Genomic DNA, 18,062 nt, shown 5'->3' on the forward strand with positions numbered 1-18,062 from the left:
GGGGGGCGCACTGCGCCACCAATGTTTTTACTATTGGCCGGGATTGGGATGGGGGGGCGCACTGCGCCACCAATGATTAATACTGGGGGGCTTGGGGGGGACGCACTGCGCCACCAATGAAGATAAGTCTCTCAATCATTCATATACAGGAGGTGGGAGCTGGCTGCAGAATCACATAGCCGGCTCCCGACCTCTATGAGCGGTAGCTGCGATCCGCGGCACCTGAGGAGTTAACTACCGCGGATCGCAGCTATCGCTCATAGAGGTCGGGAGCCGGCTATGTGATTCTGCAGCCAGCTCCCGCCTCCTGTATATGAATTAATGAAAGGCTTATCTTCATTGGTGGCGCGGTGGCCACAGCCCCTCCCCTCCTCTTATCTTCTCTCCTGTCATTGGCGGCAGCGGCAGCAGCATCACAGGGGGGAGGAGACACTGCTTCCTTCTCCCCTGTGCTGCGGAGGGAACACAGAGAGCGCTGAGAGCAGCGCGTTCTTTGTTCCCAATATGTTATCGGTATATCGGCAAAATAGATGCCGATACCGATAACGTTCAAAATCCTCAATATCGGCCGATAATATCGGCCAAACCGATAATCGGTCGATCCCTAGTGTATAGTGTATTGTCTAGTGAGCCCTTAAGGTGATTAAATATATAATTTCATCTTGTGCTGTCTTGTATCTCGATCACGAACCCCCACATCCGTGTTTCGGCCTAGTAATACGCTACCGCGGGTTGGCTTCTTACCCTATATAATCCTGTTAGCAGACCAGGCTTATATCAAACAAGAAACTGGTGGCAGTCTTCCCGGGCTGAGAACGCGCTGTTTCACTGGGGCAGTGAAAAGGCTCTCTCAGCTTGTTGCCTCTCTGTGCCCGTGTGGACGGGAGGAGTCTGTGAAAACTGTATCAAGACTGACCTTACCCGCTCCTCCAGGAAAGCGTAACGTCACGCCATGGTAACCAGTGACCATACCGTATCTCGTGAGCTCGACGTAGTTGACGTCCAGCATCAGTCGGGGCACAAGGGGTACGGTATTTGTCACACCATCCATTCCGAGGTCCGTTCTCAGTTTGTAATGGAATAACTGCCAGCTAAAATTTATCTTCGGTATGCCATGACTTCAGCTACATAATCCGGTTATTAACAACTTCTGGTGAGTTGGAGCCGAAATGTTTCAGAACCTGTCTGTCTACTTCTCTTGCTTGTGTTGATGTACAAATGGAACACATCCTTGAGTATATTAGGGACTTTGGTGACATTTTTGCTAAATTCATCTCTGGCTCCCTACCGCCGCATAGGTCATATGATTGTGCCATTGATCAGCTACCTGGGGTTGAGTATCCCAAAGGGAAGATCAATAATCGCACTGGTCCCGAATGCCTGGCCATGAGGTATTATCTTGTAAAAAAAAAAGATGGACTCAGACTTTGCATCGATTATAGAGAGAGTTGAACAAAATTATGGTGAATAAATCAGTATCCATTGCCACCGATTCTGGACATATTTAACCGGAATCGGGGGGCACAATGGTTTGCTGAGCTTGACCTCAGGGGTGCTTATAATCTATTTGAATTAAGTAAAGAGACTAGTGGAAAGCAGTGTTTAATACCCCTGATGGGCGATTTAGAATACCTGTTCATGCCTTTTGGGCTGAGTAATGCCCCTGCAATTTTTCATAGTCTGGTAAATCCTATTTTCAGAGTATATCGGGAGGTTCAATTTGTTCTAAATTTTGAAAGACGTTTTCTTCTAAATTGGGTATTACTCTTTATTTTTCGTCAGCCGTACACCCTGAGATCAACAGTCAGACAGAATGGTTAAATAAGTCTTTAGAATATTTGAGGTGTTATGGGGGGGGGGGGGCGGAGCCAGCGCCGGAAAAGAATGCCTGTGTGCGCCTGAGCTCCATCACACAGACTCCTCTTTACTACAGCTTACACCAGCGATACCGGCAAAAAATGGTGAAGATCGGTCACCCTAGGTCCAGGGACACCTACCTGCAACAGAAAACCCCTGCTGCCAGCGGCGAGATGGACAAATTTATAAAAAAAAAGCGGTGACCATTTGCGCTGCTAAAGATTCCAAGATGGCGCTGGAGGGCCCGACGCTCTGGAGGGAGAAAGTGACACAGAAGATACAGAGAGCCACCAGAATTTCCCGATATCTAGGAAATACCTGAAAATGGCCCTATCAAAAGCCTTGGAGCCGCTGGTGAGTGATCTTCCCTCCGTCAAGACATCAGACATGTGGGAGGCAGGGTGGAAGACTTAGAGACGGCGCACACCGCCATGTTGGAGTTCCAGATCGCAGCTTCAGCTAGTCTGCAAACATTCCAGACACACCTCAACACGGTATATACAACATTAGAAGACCAGGATAACCGCGTTAGGAGAAACAATTTAAGATTCCGTGGTATACCTGAATCTATAACCGCTTTTGAAATTCCTGAAGCAATCCTTGCACTTTGCGAGACTATACTAGGTCCAGACCACCCCACACCTGTCCTGGAGAGGGCCCTGCGTCCACGACCAAAACCAACAGTACCCCCCAGAAATATAATCTGCTGCTTCCTAAACTTCCAGGACAAAGAAGCTATATTGTCGAGTTTTCGCAAGCTAACTGAAGTACTGTTCAGAGACGAGAGAATTCACATATACCAAGACCTGGCCCCCATTACTCTTAAAAAAACGCAAAGCTCTCAAAGCGCTTACGGAATGGCTCAGAAATCAAAAAGTCCTCTACCGCTGGGCCTTCCCCTTTGGCCTCTCCTATTATAATGGCCAACGGAATACCATCCGCACCCACGCCGACCTAGACCAAGCCTTTAAAACTCGTCCCTAACACTGAGACGTCTATCCACAGACACCTTTTGAAGATATACCTCTCCACGCAGCTATCCAGCTGCCATTTCTAAACTTATGGCGAGAATGAGGTTCTGCGACTCTTCACCACATTCTTGAGTATAGGTATAGTTTTTCTTTTTTCTTGACCCCCCCCCTATATTGAGGGGGCTACAAAAGCTTCCCATTCCCTAACCCCTATTCTTCCTCCCCCCTCCCCCTCTCTTCTCCTCCCCCCATCCCTCCCTGCCTACCGCCTATCCTTCCCAACCTCCCCTCTTCACCTCTCCCCCCCCTCCCCCCAGAAACGTATTTCAAGTAATTTACCCCCAGTGACACCCTCTCTAATTTTATACCAGGTTGAGAGTTCTTGATTTACCATGTCCACTCTAAGTCCTTTAGATTTGACTCACCGGAGTTTCCTTTTGGTTTATAGTGCCTTCTTTATGTTGCCGGGGATTTAGATCTGGGGACGGAACTGCTTGGTCCCTGTCTCTAGCTCCAGGTCTAAATCATTTGCTTCCAACAAGTAAAGTTTCAGTCTAACAAGGGTAAAATACCCAACTTCCGCCCACTTTTATGCCTTTGCAGTCATACTGCTTACTATGTTTGTTTCTTCATTACTGTTGTGTTACCTTTTTTTAAAAATAGGTCACCAGTACATCTTCTGGAACGGGTCACGGTTTGCTGGTAAGTCTACGGGACATACCAACACTTGCCTCTGAAGGATGAGTACCTTTATCAAACTATACACATCTTGTTTTTTTGCACACTCCTGGTAGCAGCTAATGTGACTCCTGATGACCCAAATGGCTGACATAAGAATAGCCTCCTACAATGTAAGAGGCTTCAATTCTCCTTCCAAAACGGAGACAGATAATTGAAACATTAAAAAGAGACAGAGCTACGGTATTATTTTTTACAGGAGACGCATTTAAAAATGAACCACTTTCCTAATCTCACATACTCATATTTTTCTCAATGGTACCATACCGGTTCCCCCTCTTCCAACTCCAGAGGAGTCAGCATAGGCTTCCAGAGAAAGGTTCCCGTTCAATTGATAGACCAAATTACAGACACTGAAGGGAGATATATAAATGGTAAAATGGAAGATACATCAGCACCTGTGTACATTCCTAAATGTATACGCCCCAAACAAGCAGCAAATCTCGTTGCTGAAAAACATCTTAGAGATGGCTGGTTCCATCAGAGAGGGAATTACAATACTCAGTGGGGACTTCAACTTGGTAATAAACCCACTACTTGACTCCTCCTCATGTAGATCCGCTCATTCCCAGACTGCTCTTCGCTCCCTAACTTCCAAGCTATGGAGGGCCCATCTTGTAGACGTGTGGCGAACTATGCACCCAGACGCCAAAGATTATACATTCGTTTCATCAGTCCATGGTTCCTACCAGCGCCTGTACTACCTCTTCATCGCTAAGGAGCATCTCCAGCGGTGAACGGAGGCAGACAAAGGTTCTATTCTTCTATCCGATCATTCCCCAATCTACATGTCTTTATCTGCTCCCAGAAAACAACATTCCTTCCTGATTTGGCGTCTAAATGAACAATTGCTGGGGAACCCTGACACCAAATCTCGCCTACTGCAGTTGTTGGAGGATTATTTTTCTCTGAACAAAACCCCAGAAGTTTCTCCACAAACACTTTTGGACGCTCACAAGGCCTTCATCGGCGGTCATTGTATTAGCATAGAAATCCCTCCGGCTCATTAACATTTGACTCTAATCAAATAGCCGCCCAATTTAGGGACTTTTACAAAACATTATATAATCTGGACACCATACAACAGACACAAAATGCAAATGGGATTTCTCCCCCCACCAACCCTTATCTGGAAGGCCTCAACCTCCCTACACTTTCTGATATGGACAAACATCTGTCATCCCCCTTCAGCTCGGAAGAACTCACAGAAGCTATTCAAAACTCTCCAAAAGGAAAGAACCTAGGACCTGACAGCCTACCAATCCCCTATTACTCCTGATTCCAAAACACCCTCATTCCACACTTGCGTCCCATTTATAATCTAGGGAAATTACTAAAGCGCATATAATCCTTATCCAGAAAGAGGGCAAAGACCATACCCCATGTCCAAATTATAGGCCTATTTCCCTTCTCAATATTGACTTAAAAATTCTATCCAGGATGTTGGCGAATCAATTGGCAAAAATCCTTCCATTGCTAATCCACAGGGACCAGACCGGTTTTATTAGGGGGAGAGGGGGGAAATATAATACTGCAAAAGTACTAAATATTCTACATTACGCAAAAAAAAAGAAATCTATGCCCCTAGTCCTTCTCAGCACAGATGCTGAGAAGGCCTTCTACAGAGTTAGGCTACATGCACACGACCGTTGTGCATTTTGCGTAACGGCACTGACAGCCATTGATATAACTGCCTATTCTTGTCCGCAAAACGGACAAGAATAGGACGGGTTATATTTTTTTTTGCGGGGCTAAGGAATGGAGCAACAGATGCGGACAGCACACTGAGTGCTGTCCGCATCTTTTGCGGCCCCATTGAAGTGAATGGGTCCGCATCAGAGCCGCAAAAACTGCGGCTCAGATGTGGACCAAAACAACGGCCGGGTGCATGAGGCCTTAAGTGGTCCTTCATAAAACAGGTCCTCTCAACACAAAAATTCCCAGTCCCTTTCCTTCATGCGATTGATGCCATGTATATTAACGCCTCCGCTTCGATCTCAGTTAACGGCACCCTCTCCAGCCCCTTTCAAATCCAAAATGGCACCAGTCAGGTTTGGAAGGAAAAATATTCTTATGTCATTGGTTTTACCTAAACTGACTTATCTATTGTACTTCCATTCCGGTCCCGACTTCTTACTTTCTCTCCCTAAGGTCACTTTTTCATTTATACAAGTCCATCAGCCATCCTAAGAAAACAGGCGGGATTGCTCTCCCAGACCCCAAACTTTATGGTAAAGCAGTTCTTCTCTCTAGAGCGGTGGACTGGTTGAGAGCCCCACCCCATAAATCCTGGGTCTCCATAGAACAGTCGTTAGTGGAATCCACATTCAGGGCCCTATTACTAGGAAACAGATCCTTCATACCCCTCCCCCTTAGCGCTACTCCTTTAATAAAAGCTACTATAGCAGCCTGGAAATGACTACAGGACACACATTACTCCACACCCCTCCCCGATCCTTGAAGTTAGGTATATACTTTATCTTGCCCCTAAAGCTCTCCTTTGAAGCCTGCCCAGTTAATCCGGCGATTCACCCATCTGGCTGCGAGATCTATTTCAGGACACTCAAATTACATCCTTAAGAGAGTTGAGAAGCAAACTATCAATCCCTCTCTGTCCTTTCTCCGTGCATACTTTGCACAACACATCACTCTGGGAGACTTACACCGACCTCAGGTTTGGTTTAAAAGTCTGATCAGCAATTCTTAAAACCCACCTAAACTTATATCACAATTATTTAACAGACTGAGAACCCCAGCGACCAACATTACCCGGCATATTGAAAGAAAAAAAAGGTTCCGGCACTGTGCTTTTCTGCAAGTACTTCCTCTTTATTTATGTAACAAATAATTGTGTGCAGATAAATCCATAAAACAAGCGGTAGTATTACCCGGCATATATCAGATTATGGTAAAGGGACTTGAACCGCTCTTTCTCCAACACCAAGATAAACACTATCTTAATTTCTCTACACAAGTTGTCCAGATGTGTTAGACTCCAAAAGAATGGCTACAAAATCATCACGAGATGGTATAAGACCCCAGACATCGTATGTTTGTACTCTGGGTCAGTGTACGACACATGCTGGAGGTGCTCAGGGGGAAGAGGTTCCTACCTGCATATTTGGCGGGAGTGTCCCATACTTTTCAAATGGTGGAACCAAATCTTTCAGACTTGCAATCGAATTTGTGGTGCAGCTTTTCGCCCGTCTCCTGAGCTTGCGCTCTTATACCTTTAACCCTCTAATGAACGGGCTACTAATTTGGGTTTATTCAAACACCTAATATGTGCAGCTAGATTTCTTGTCCCAAATACTGGCTCTCAGCCGAAGTCCCTTCATTAGAACAATGGTCGCCTAAAGTAGACCAGATCTTTAGATTTAAAGAAATTCCATCTTAGGAATTGAAGACATATCAGAGCTTCACTAAACTTTAGCATGACTGCAAAATATACAGAGGGTTCGGAAACTGAGCCTGGTTCTCGGCTATTGGAAGGGATACACACTCAACTTATGTAATAGACTTTTAGGTGATAAACCAGATGTAGATATTTCACTTTATTCATACATCCTGGAGACCCCTGCAGCCAACCCGCTTCAGAACAGACCCTAAGGCCCCTTTCACACGGGCGAGTATTCCGCGCGGATGCGGTGCGTGAGTTGAACGCATTGCACCCGCACTGAATCTTGACCCATTCATTTCTATGGGGCTGTTCACATGAGCGGTGATTTTCACGCATCACTTGTGCGTTGGGTGAAAATCGCAGCATGCTCTATATTATATGTTTTTCACGCAACGCAGGCCCCATAGAAGTGAATAGGGTTGCGTGAAAATCGCAAGCATCCGCAAGCAAGTGCGGATGCGGTGCGATTTTCACGCACGGTTGCTAGGAGACTATCGGGATGGAGACCCGATCATTATTATTTTCCCTTATAACATGGTTATAAGGGAAAATAATAGCATTCTGAATACAGAATGCATAGTAAAATAGGGCTAGAGGGGTTAAAAAAATTATAATAATTTAACTCACCTTAGTCCACTTGATCGCGCTGCCGGCTTCTCGTCTGTCTTCTTCTTTGCTGAACAGGACCTGTGGTGACGTCACTCCGGTCATCACATGGTCCATCACATGATCTTTTACCATTGTGATGGATCATGTGACGACCGGAGTGACGTCACCACAGGTCCTGTTCCTGCAATGAATGCTCACCACAGGTCCTGTTCAGCAAAGAAGGAGACAGACGAGAAGCCGGCAGCGTGATCAAGTGGACTAAGGGGAGTTAAATTATTTTTTTTTTTTTTTAACCCCTCCAGCGCTATTTTACTATGCATTCTGTATTCAGAATGCTATTATTTTCCCTTATAACCATGTTATAAAGGAAAATAATACAATCTACACAACCCCGATCCCAAGCCCGAACTTCTGTGAAACATGCGCAACCTTTTCCCGCAGCGCCCGTCTGAAAGAGGCCTAAAGGTTTGGATCATCCTTCGTTCCGATGATGTATTAGTTTCTTTCATAAGGAATATATCTTGTATGTGACCTTGTTACAATGTTTGATATTCTTATTTGGAGACTGTTTTCTCCTCAGCTGTATGTAAACTATTTTTGCTTAATAAAGAAAAATTTAAACAGGAAAAAAAATAAAAAATAAATGAATATTTGAGGTGTTATATTTCAGACCGTCAGTCTGAGTGTGTGTCTCATTTAGCCCTGGCACAATCTGCCAAAAACAACCGTGTTAACAGTTCTATTGATACCTCACCATTCTTTTGTAATTATGTTTTTCATTTGCGCTGTTCTCTCTCGTCATCTTTTTCTGATAATCCAAGAGGTTGCTATCGCCACAAGCAAACTGTGCAGTCTGGGCGCAGGTTTAACTGACCCTGAGAAAATCCCCATGTACACAAAAAAAAAAGGGGACTGTTTAAGAATACACAAAGTTCTGTTTTTGTTGCTGGGGACAAGGTATGGGTCTCTACAAAACCAATCTGCAACTAAAAGTACTGTATCACTCCTCGATTTATTGGTTTGAAGTCATTAATCCTGTCTCCTACCATCTTAGGTTGCCAGATTCATTTAAAATTCATAACGTCTTCCATAGGTCTTTGCTCAAAAGATAAGAGAAGTGACATATTCCTCCTCGTAGACCTCCCAATCCAGTTAAGGTTCAGGGAGAAATGGAGTTAAAGTCTCCAAGATCTTAAGAGTCAAGAAGGGTGCGGTATGCAATGCAATACCTGTTCCATTGGAAAGGTTATGGTCCAGAGGAGAGGTAATGGGTCTCAGCTATCGCTGTGCATGCTGACGAGTTAATTAAAAAAAATTAATGAAACTCATCCTGATAAGCCTGCTCCTTTGCTTAAGGGTCCAGTGGCCACCCAAAGAAAGGTGGGTGCTGTCATGTACTTACCTGTCCGTGCTCCTGCGGCGAGTGGGACTGACCGGCCTATAAGGGAGCAGAGATGCCGAACCAATCAAGCTTGAAGCCGGTGTCATGTGCTTCCTGCCAGCGGGGTATTTAAACAGGTAACTGATGTCCACAGTTGCCTGTTGTTGGTTTTCCTGCCTCACATGCTTTGTTGCATACTCTCTGGATTTTGGATCTCTGACCTGCTACAGGTTTGTGACCTTGCCTTTTCTGACTTTGCGTTTCCTGATTTTGACCCTGAATGTGGTCTCTCCTTTGGTTCTGTGTCGTGACTCTCAGGTTTTGACCCAGTTTGTCCCACTACCCCTTTACCCAGATTAGGGCCTGTGCACTTAGTCATGCTAGGGACTGTTGCCTAGTTGGGGACCGCTTTTTAGGGCGGATTGTCCAGGTAGGTAGGGACAGTGGTATGAGTGGATTTGAGGCTTGCACTGTTCCCTACCTAACAAGGCAAACAGTGAGCAAGAAAGCAATTCTTATCTTAGCCTGATAAAACACTAAATTCTGATAATCTGTTACTCATTTCATTATTTATCCCACTGGTACCACATTCAGTAACACATACTAGGAATTTTAATGACTATTACTATTTAACTAAGACCAAATTTGCAAATTAAAGACAATTAAACCCTGGAGGGTACTTCAAAACACCTACTGCAAGGAAAACTTGTCTATTTTTTTACAGAACCTATTTTTGCCAGTCTACCAAACACAGCCGTGATTCAGAATAAGGATGTTTTTCCTATTAGTATAATTTTCCTGACTTCATTGTCTAACAGATTAGTCTAAAACAATAACTGTACCGCGCATTTTACTTTGATCATAACTCAGTTGAACCGTAATGTAACCTACTGTACACAAAGAAAAATACATTAAATATGGTTCATTTGCTTAATTAGTTTCAGAAATGATCCCAACTTCTGAGTAACATTGAAATTTCACCATTGTGTTACTCATGGAAAGTTCAGTATAATAAATAAATAAGGCAAAATTAAAACAAAAGGCAAAAGACCATGGTAATTTAGATCCATAGGTTTGGAACAAAGTGAACTGAAGAGAATGACACAATATAATGTAACATTAGAAGAAGAAAAAAAACTATTCAAGAAGTGTAGCATCTTGAATTAAATTACTTTGTTTGGATGCGATACATTTCTACACTGGAAAAAGGCCTTCATCAAGCATGAAAAAAATTGTATTATTCTAGTTCAATTTCTCGTTTTAACCCTGTCAGGAACAGGATTAAAGAGGTTTATCAAACTTTTTTTTTTAACTAACTGTAAAATAAATAAAATTATAAAATGGTAAAAAGAGTGTCAGTAATACCAATTTTGCAATCCCCTGTCATTTTCATGCTAATGTTTCCCTGATCCCCTGCCGTCTCTGATTTATCAGGGCCCAATAATGTCATGCTGAGAGAGCATGGAACTGGTTTCAGTGTTTGGGCTCACGCACACAAACTTAGTTTCTTTCCGTGTCTGTTCTGTTATTTTTGTGGACCATATGCGGAAACATTCACTTCAATGGGTCCCCAGAAAAAAATAAAGTTACTCCGTGTGCATTCTGTTTCCATATGTCCGTATTTCCGTTCCGCCCAAAAAAATAGAACATGTCCTATTATTGTCCGCATTATGGACAAGGATAGGACTGTTCTATTGGGGGCCAGCTGTTCCGTTCCGCAAAATATGGAATGCACACGGATGTCATCCGTGCTTTTTGAGGACCGCAAAATACATACGGTCGTGTGCATGAGCCCTTAAAAAGGACGTTTCACCTCTCCTGACATGCCTGTTTTAATAGCTTCATGCATTTCCCATGTAATAACAATTCCGGAACATCTATTCTTATGGCTCTAGGTTGTGCCATTCCTTTATTATTTCTACTAGAAATGAATTGCTAGCAGTCTGCAGTAAGGGTACAGAGGGGAGGTAACCAGTTGGGGGGTGTACCTGCACAGTCTGAAAATGGTAGCTCTTATTGGATAGAGTGAGTCTGTGCAAATAAAGTTTTAATATATGCAAATGAGCCTCTAGGAGCAACAGGGACGTTGGTATTACTTCTAGAGGCTCTGCTCTCTCTGCAACTGGCAGACTCTCTGCACTTTGATTGACAGGGCCAAGTGCTCACACCTGGACTTGACTTCTCCTAAAGTCTGGTACTGCACCATGCGCACCAGTATCTGGCACAGGTGCATTACAGGAAAGAGGCTCACCAGCAACTCTTCTGTGCTGCGAGCAAATTTACACTGCCTTGCCCTGGATCTTGCAAGTGGCGTCGCCATCCACAGCAGGAGAAGTAGGTTCATTTGTTTTATGTCTGATCTCAGGCCTGATGGGAAAATGATAGGTCTGATGGAGAAGGGGGATCTGCTTTGGGGATCTGATCTAAGGTCTGATGAGATTGGGAATGTGATCTGAGGTCTAATGAAGACTGGGGTGTCTGATAAAGATTGAGGGTCTGATTTTGGGGTCTTATGAAGATTTGTGGACTAATTTGAGTCTTATGAAAAACATTTTTTCTTATCTTTCTCCTATAAATCCTAGTTGCATCTTATGGTAGTATAGCTAAAATTGAGCCCAAGAGTGAATTATTTCATTTAACAATAGAGTTAAACTTACTGAAATCTCCAGTAAGGAACACGGCTTCTGCACCCGGGGCCCATTCTTTGCAATAGATCCCACCATCTGGATGGGTATGGATACCAAATGACTGATAACTTCTTGAGAACTTTTCAAGGCCACCTTCACATTCGTCAATTTTCTTTAACAGCTGAACAAACAAAGTATACCTTCAAAGAGAAATATGAAAATATGAATATGAAAATGTGTTGTACCAAGATTGATACTTATACCCTACCCAGGAAATGTTGTAAGTGTCTGAATACTGGGTTCCCACCAGTGGAACCACCACTGTTCAAGATCTGCTGCTACATTCAAATTATGGGACTGACAAAGATAGTGCAGCACTGTACACAGAATGTAATCACAGGCATTAGTTCCCTCTCACATTCCCATTAAAGTCAATTTTAGAGGAAGTCAAAAGGTAAATTTTATTAAAAAGGGAACCACGGGAGATGCCTTTAAAAAAAAATTCTATTAAAACAAAAAAAAAATATATATATATATATATATATATATATATATATATATATAGTGGGGGAAATAATTATTTGACCCCTCACTGATTTTGTAAGTTTGTCCAATGACAAAGAAATGAAAAGTCTCAGAACAGTATCATTTCAATGGTAGGTTTATTGTAACAGTGGCAGATAGCACATCAAAAGGAAAATCGAAAAAATAACTTTAAATAAAAAATAGCAACTGATTTGCATTTCATTGAGTGAAATAAGTATTTGAACCCCTACCAACCATTAAGAGTTCTGGCTCCCACAGAGTGGTTAGACACTTCTACTCAATTAGTCACCCTCATTAAGGACACCTGTCTTAACTAGTCACCTGTATAAAAGACACCTGTCCACAGAATCAATCAATCAAGCAGACTCCAAACTCTCCAACATGGGAAAGACCAAAGAGCTGTCCAAGGATGTCAGAGACAAAATTGTAGACCTGCACAAGGCTGGAATGGGCTACAAAACCATTAGCAAGAAGCTGGGAGAGAAGGTGACAACTGTTGGTGCGATTGTTCGAAAATGGAAGGAGCACAAAATGACCATCAATCGACCTCGCTCTGGGGCTCCACGCAAGATCTCACCTCGTGGGGTGTCAATGGTTCTGAGAAAGGTGAAAAAGCATCCTAGAACTACACGGGAGGAGTTAGTTAATGACCTCAAATTAGCAGGGACCACAGTCACCAAGAAAACCATTGGAAACACATTACACCGCAATGGATTAAAATCCTGCAGGGCTCGCAAGGTCCCCCTGCTCAGGAAGGCACATGTGCAGGCCCGTCTGAAGTTTGCCAATGAACACCTGAATGATTCAGAGAGTGACTGGGAGAAGGTGCTGTGGTCTGATGAGACCAAAATAGAGCTCTTTGGCATTAACTCAACTCGCTGTGTTTGGAGGAAGAAAAATGCTGCCTATGACCCCCAAAACACCGTCCCCACCGTCAAGCATGGGGGTGGAAACATTTTGCTTTGGGGGTGTTTTTCTGCTAAGGGCACAGGACAACTTATTCGCATAAACGGGAAAATGGACGGAGCCATGTATCGTGAAATCCTGAGCGACAACCTCCTTCCCTCTGCCAGGAAACTGAAAATGGGTCGTGGATGGGTGTTCCAGCACGACAATGACCCAAAACATACAGCAAAGGCAACAAAGGAGTGGCTCAAGAAGAAGCACATTAAGGTCATGGAGTGGCCTAGTCAGTCTCCGGACCTTAATCCAATCGAAAACCTATGGAGGGAGCTCTAGCTCAGAGTTGCACAGAGACAGCCTCGAAACCTTAGGGATTTAGAGATGATCTGCAAAGAGGAGTGGACCAACATTCCTCCTAAAATGTGCGCAAACTTGGTCATCAATTACAAGAAACGTTTGACCTCTGTGCTTGCAAACAAGGGTTTTTCCACCAAGTATTAAGTCTTTTTTTGTTAGAGGGTTCAAATACTTATTTCACTCAATGAAATGCAAATCAGTTGCTATCTTTTATTTAAAGTTATTTTTTCGATTTTCCTTTTGATGTGCTATCTGCCACTGTTACAATAAACCTACCATTGAAATGATACTGTTCTGAGACTTTTCATTTCTTTGTCATTGGACAAACTTACAAAATCAGTGAGGGGTCAAATAATTATTTCCCCCACTGTATATATTCTCTCAGTGGCATCTAGACAGTTAAGGGGCTCCCTGTCACCATCAGCCCCCTGCAAATGCGATTGTGGGGTGCCAAAACGTTGCCATGGCGACCAGGGATCTAGAAATAGCCCCGAGGCCTGCCAATTATGGTAGAAGCTAAAATATAGTGGGTAAAAAGAGGTGTGACGTCACTGGCCATTTGTATGGCAGGTAAAGTGGTTTGTTCACCCTGAATACTTCTATATGTTGGAATTATTTTCAGAACGGGAGCGATTACATTTCATAGCACCTATAATCTGTGGGTACATGGACAGAAAGGAGGACCTGAGGGCACATGGGGAGAATAGGAGACCTAGGGGGCACAGAGAGAGAGAAAGGGGGACTTGGGGGAGGGGCATACAAAGAGAATAGAAGGGGGAACCTCCTTTTTCTCACTACATTCTAGCCTGCCCTAGATGGAATATGCTACATTACTAACACCAGAGAGAAGACCTCTTTTTACCCACTCTACTCTGGTCCCAAACAAGTATGTATGTCTATTAGACTGTGCCACACCCTCAGCCTAATAGACAGTCTGACTGTTACAGTGATAGGTTACAATGTATTGGTATACAAGGTGTAGCAGTGCTTTATAAAAAGCCATGTTTTCTAATGGGGATGAAAAAAAATGTCAATAAAAAAATATTAACTAAAGAAAGGTTAATAAAAGTTTCTTAAAAACAAAAAAACCTTTTTTTAATTAAAAAAAGTTAAATTTTAGATTGCCGTGCTCTCCACAACACACAGAATAAAGATATCGTTATTTAAACCACTCTTTGAAACAATGTAAAAAAATATATAATAATCTAAAAATAAAGCAATTTTATTTTTTTGTCCACTGAAAAATTAAGTGTTAATCAATCTGATAATGGCATCAAAGAAAACTACAGTACATACCACAAAGAAAAAAATATAGGGGGTTGAGTCAGCACAACCTGCCTGCAGGTGCACATCACTATGGCGAAATACATACACAAACGGAAAATGCAAATGTGATCGCTCACTACATCCAGCACTCTGCCCTCCATGCTGGATGAGACATTGGTTTATATTTTGGCCAAAGCATAGTAAGCCACTCACCGCGTCAAGGTCGTCTCAATTGAGTGGTCCCTAACTTTTGTTCCCACCTGTTCATGGGCCATGACAGCCACATAAAATCCAGGGAATGCAGGTCAGCATGCAAGCCAAGTACACTTTGCTTGTAACCCCGTCCGGTGCCATTACAGCTTTCATCGGATCCAGGGATGCAAGTACCAACATGCATGCTGAACCCACCATATACTTCTCCTGGAGCCAGATGGCTAATGGTAGGTTCTATACAAGCAGACTCAGTTTTATACTGACTTTAAAACCAGCCTCCAGGACAGATTAACTGGTCAATTGAGACGACCTTGACGCGGTGAGTGGCTTACTATGCTTTGGCCAAAATATAAACCAATGTCTCATCCAGCATGGAGGGCAGAGTGCTGGATGTAGTGTGCGATCACATTTGCATTTTCCGTTACAGTACATACCGTCCCGCAAAAAAACAAGCCCATATAAGACTTCACTGGAGGAAAATTGAATAATTATGGCTCCTGGAATCCGATAACATAAAAAACATTTTTTTGACATGTGTGCTATTATTGTACAAAAAAATATAAGAAATAATCATATTTGGTATTGTGGTGATCGAACTGACCCAAAGAATAAAGGTAACATGTTACTATGTTCATGGTGCCACATAAGTAAGTGCAAAAAACAATGGTGGAAATTTTACCCTATTACCAGTTAATTGATGTTATATGTAACCCAAAATGGTCACTTGAAAAATACAATTCATACCATACAAAACAAACCTTCATATTGATATATATTGTGCCATGATGGATGTAGAAAAAATGAAAATAAGACATCATATAGTACATGACAATACCTTTACCAGCCCATGGATCCAGAGATCTCCCCATTGATTGCTCCAATTGCCCTGCTAGATTCTCTTCATGGGGATATGTCCTTTCTGCTGCAGCTCTCTCAATGTAACTGCCACAGGTTCTAACAGAAAATATGTCTGGTGGCAGTTAAGATTTAAACTGAGCATGTGCGACCACCTCAGTGAGATGGACAAAGAATAAGGAAAAAAAACAAACAGCAGGTGGCGCTATACAGATACAGTTTATTTTATAACTCACTGGCTATACTAAATTTTAATTCCATGCAATTACTAAGGTATTCAAAGCCAGGTGCTGGTTTGAAAAATGTAGACTAAATTGTGAGACAATGTAGTCAAAACGCTCAGCCCTAGCCCCTAGTGTCACCCATGCATCACGTGACCCAGTGACATGACGCATGGGTTACATGTCACCACAGCGGCCATACATTGGCTGCAGCAGGCACATGAACTGTGTCAAACAAGATGTTGGCGTGTGGAGACCAGAGACATGCAGTTCCCAAAGGGGGAATGATGGAGTAGGAACCCAACAGTGTGGATTAGGTAAGTAGGGTTACCACTGTGGGTACGACGACACTGTGGGGCCTGGGGATGAGCAAACTTGTGTTTTTAAGTTCGGCGTACAAGGTTCAGGTTATCTAAGAATTCCGTTATGGATTCCACTACCACGGACGATAACTTATGAAATTCTTAGATAATCCGAACCTTGTATGCCGAACTTGAAAACACAAGTTTGCTCAGCCCTAGTAACAACCTCTTCAATGTTTAGGTATGTGGGTGAGAACGCATCCATGCACTTGACTTGAACCAAGCCCTACAGTGCTGTAAAATTCACAGTGTTACTGTTAACCAAGCTGCCTGGACAAAAACAGGAGCAACCAGCATAAGCAGCATCACGCTTTTATGACGTTTTCCATTTAATAGTGTTCGTACTAAAATAAGTCTGATCAATATGGGCATGGTTTGACTACAGATGGGCATCCTCTAGCTGTCAGAGAGTATCCCTGGCAACAAGTCTGTCAAACACAACCAAGCAGTTCAGATCAATGTTGTCAGTGTGCTAGAAGAAGACATTAAAGGGAACCTGTCATCAACGTTATGCTGACCTCACTGAGGGCAGTATAAAATAGTGACAGACATGCTGATCTCAGCGGTGTGTCACTCAGGAGCTAAAAGTAAGAGGTTGTCGAGAACCAGCATCATAATCATTGCAGCCCAGGCCTGGAAAAGAGTCAAATCTATCTGAGAAGAGTCCTGGTTATTCATAATCTCCTGATGATTGGCAGTTCTCTCCTACAGAGAAAGGGAGAAAACTTGGTAGAAGACGGTCAATCATCAGCAGGTGGGCAGGAATTCATGAATAACCATGGCTCTTCTCAGGTAGATTTGACTCTTTTCAAGGCCTGGGCTGCAATGATTATGATGCTGGTTCTCGGCAACCACTTACTTTTAGCTGATGTGTGACACACCGCTGACATCAGCATGTCTGTCACTACTTTATACTGCCATCAGTACGGTCAGCATAAAGTTGATGACAGGTTCCCTTTAAATAAAGTACACTGACAGCAGCCACAAGCTTGCCTGCTACATGTCAACCTGCATTATTAATAAGATTATTTTTAAAATAAATTTTGCTAAATCAAGCTCTTTAAAAGTAACTAAATTTACAAAAACTTTTGATAGGTCATCCTGACATTTTCTCAATTGGAGTCAGAATGTGAAGACCCCAGCCGACTGCTAAAACGAGACTTTTGAAGAGCTCGCTGCCAAGATGGAACTGAAGACAGCATCAATAGAAAATCTATGAGGTTACTATAACAGAGGTTTCTGTAAAGGGTACGGTAGTTACTCCCTAACCATTTAACCTGTAATTTGCATGCTAAATATCGCCTTGTTCACAACCAAGATCTTGTTCAGTAGAAAATTTCAGCTATTTAATTCATTCCTTTTAGGTAACTTGGCACAGAATCAACCAGGACATTCATGTGGGTGAAAATCAATCTGTACAAAATTACTTGTTCTCATGGTTTCTAATTTGGTTTTGCAATTTTAGCAATAAGAGTTTTGCAATCAGCACAATCGATTTACAAGCAGAACAACTTACAACGAGGTGATACACTTGCATCCTCTATAACCATCAAATCTTCACAGCCAGAAAATTGCCTTTATGGGAAAAGTCTGTTCTTTCAGAAATCTCACTGTAAACAAATTTGCTACCATATGACAAAAACTCATTGCCATTTGCCCTGTCTGGCAGACAAAGGGAGAAAAGATTTAGGATCAATAAAATAAAATAAAGTTTTATCCTACTTTTTTTATACTGTACAGCAAAAGAGTCTCCTGT

General features: G+C 42.8%; 1 protein-coding gene across 3 annotated transcripts in view; it reads right to left on the minus strand.

Moving 5' to 3' along the window:
- GBE1 (1,4-alpha-glucan branching enzyme 1) overlaps positions 1-18,062 on the minus strand; it is a 235,480-nt gene that overhangs the window by 175,716 nt on the left and 41,702 nt on the right. For all 3 annotated transcript variants that reach the window (XM_040423242.1, XM_040423241.1, XM_040423243.1), the window contains exon 3: positions 11,614-11,783. In XM_040423242.1, the coding sequence (XP_040279176.1) occupies positions 11,614-11,783 (170 nt within the window). The remainder of the gene's footprint in view (positions 1-11,613; positions 11,784-18,062) is intronic.

The sequence above is a fragment of the Bufo bufo genome, chromosome 3 (assembly GCF_905171765.1).
Source record: "Bufo bufo chromosome 3, aBufBuf1.1, whole genome shotgun sequence".
Classification (NCBI taxonomy): domain Eukaryota; kingdom Metazoa; phylum Chordata; class Amphibia; order Anura; family Bufonidae; genus Bufo; species Bufo bufo.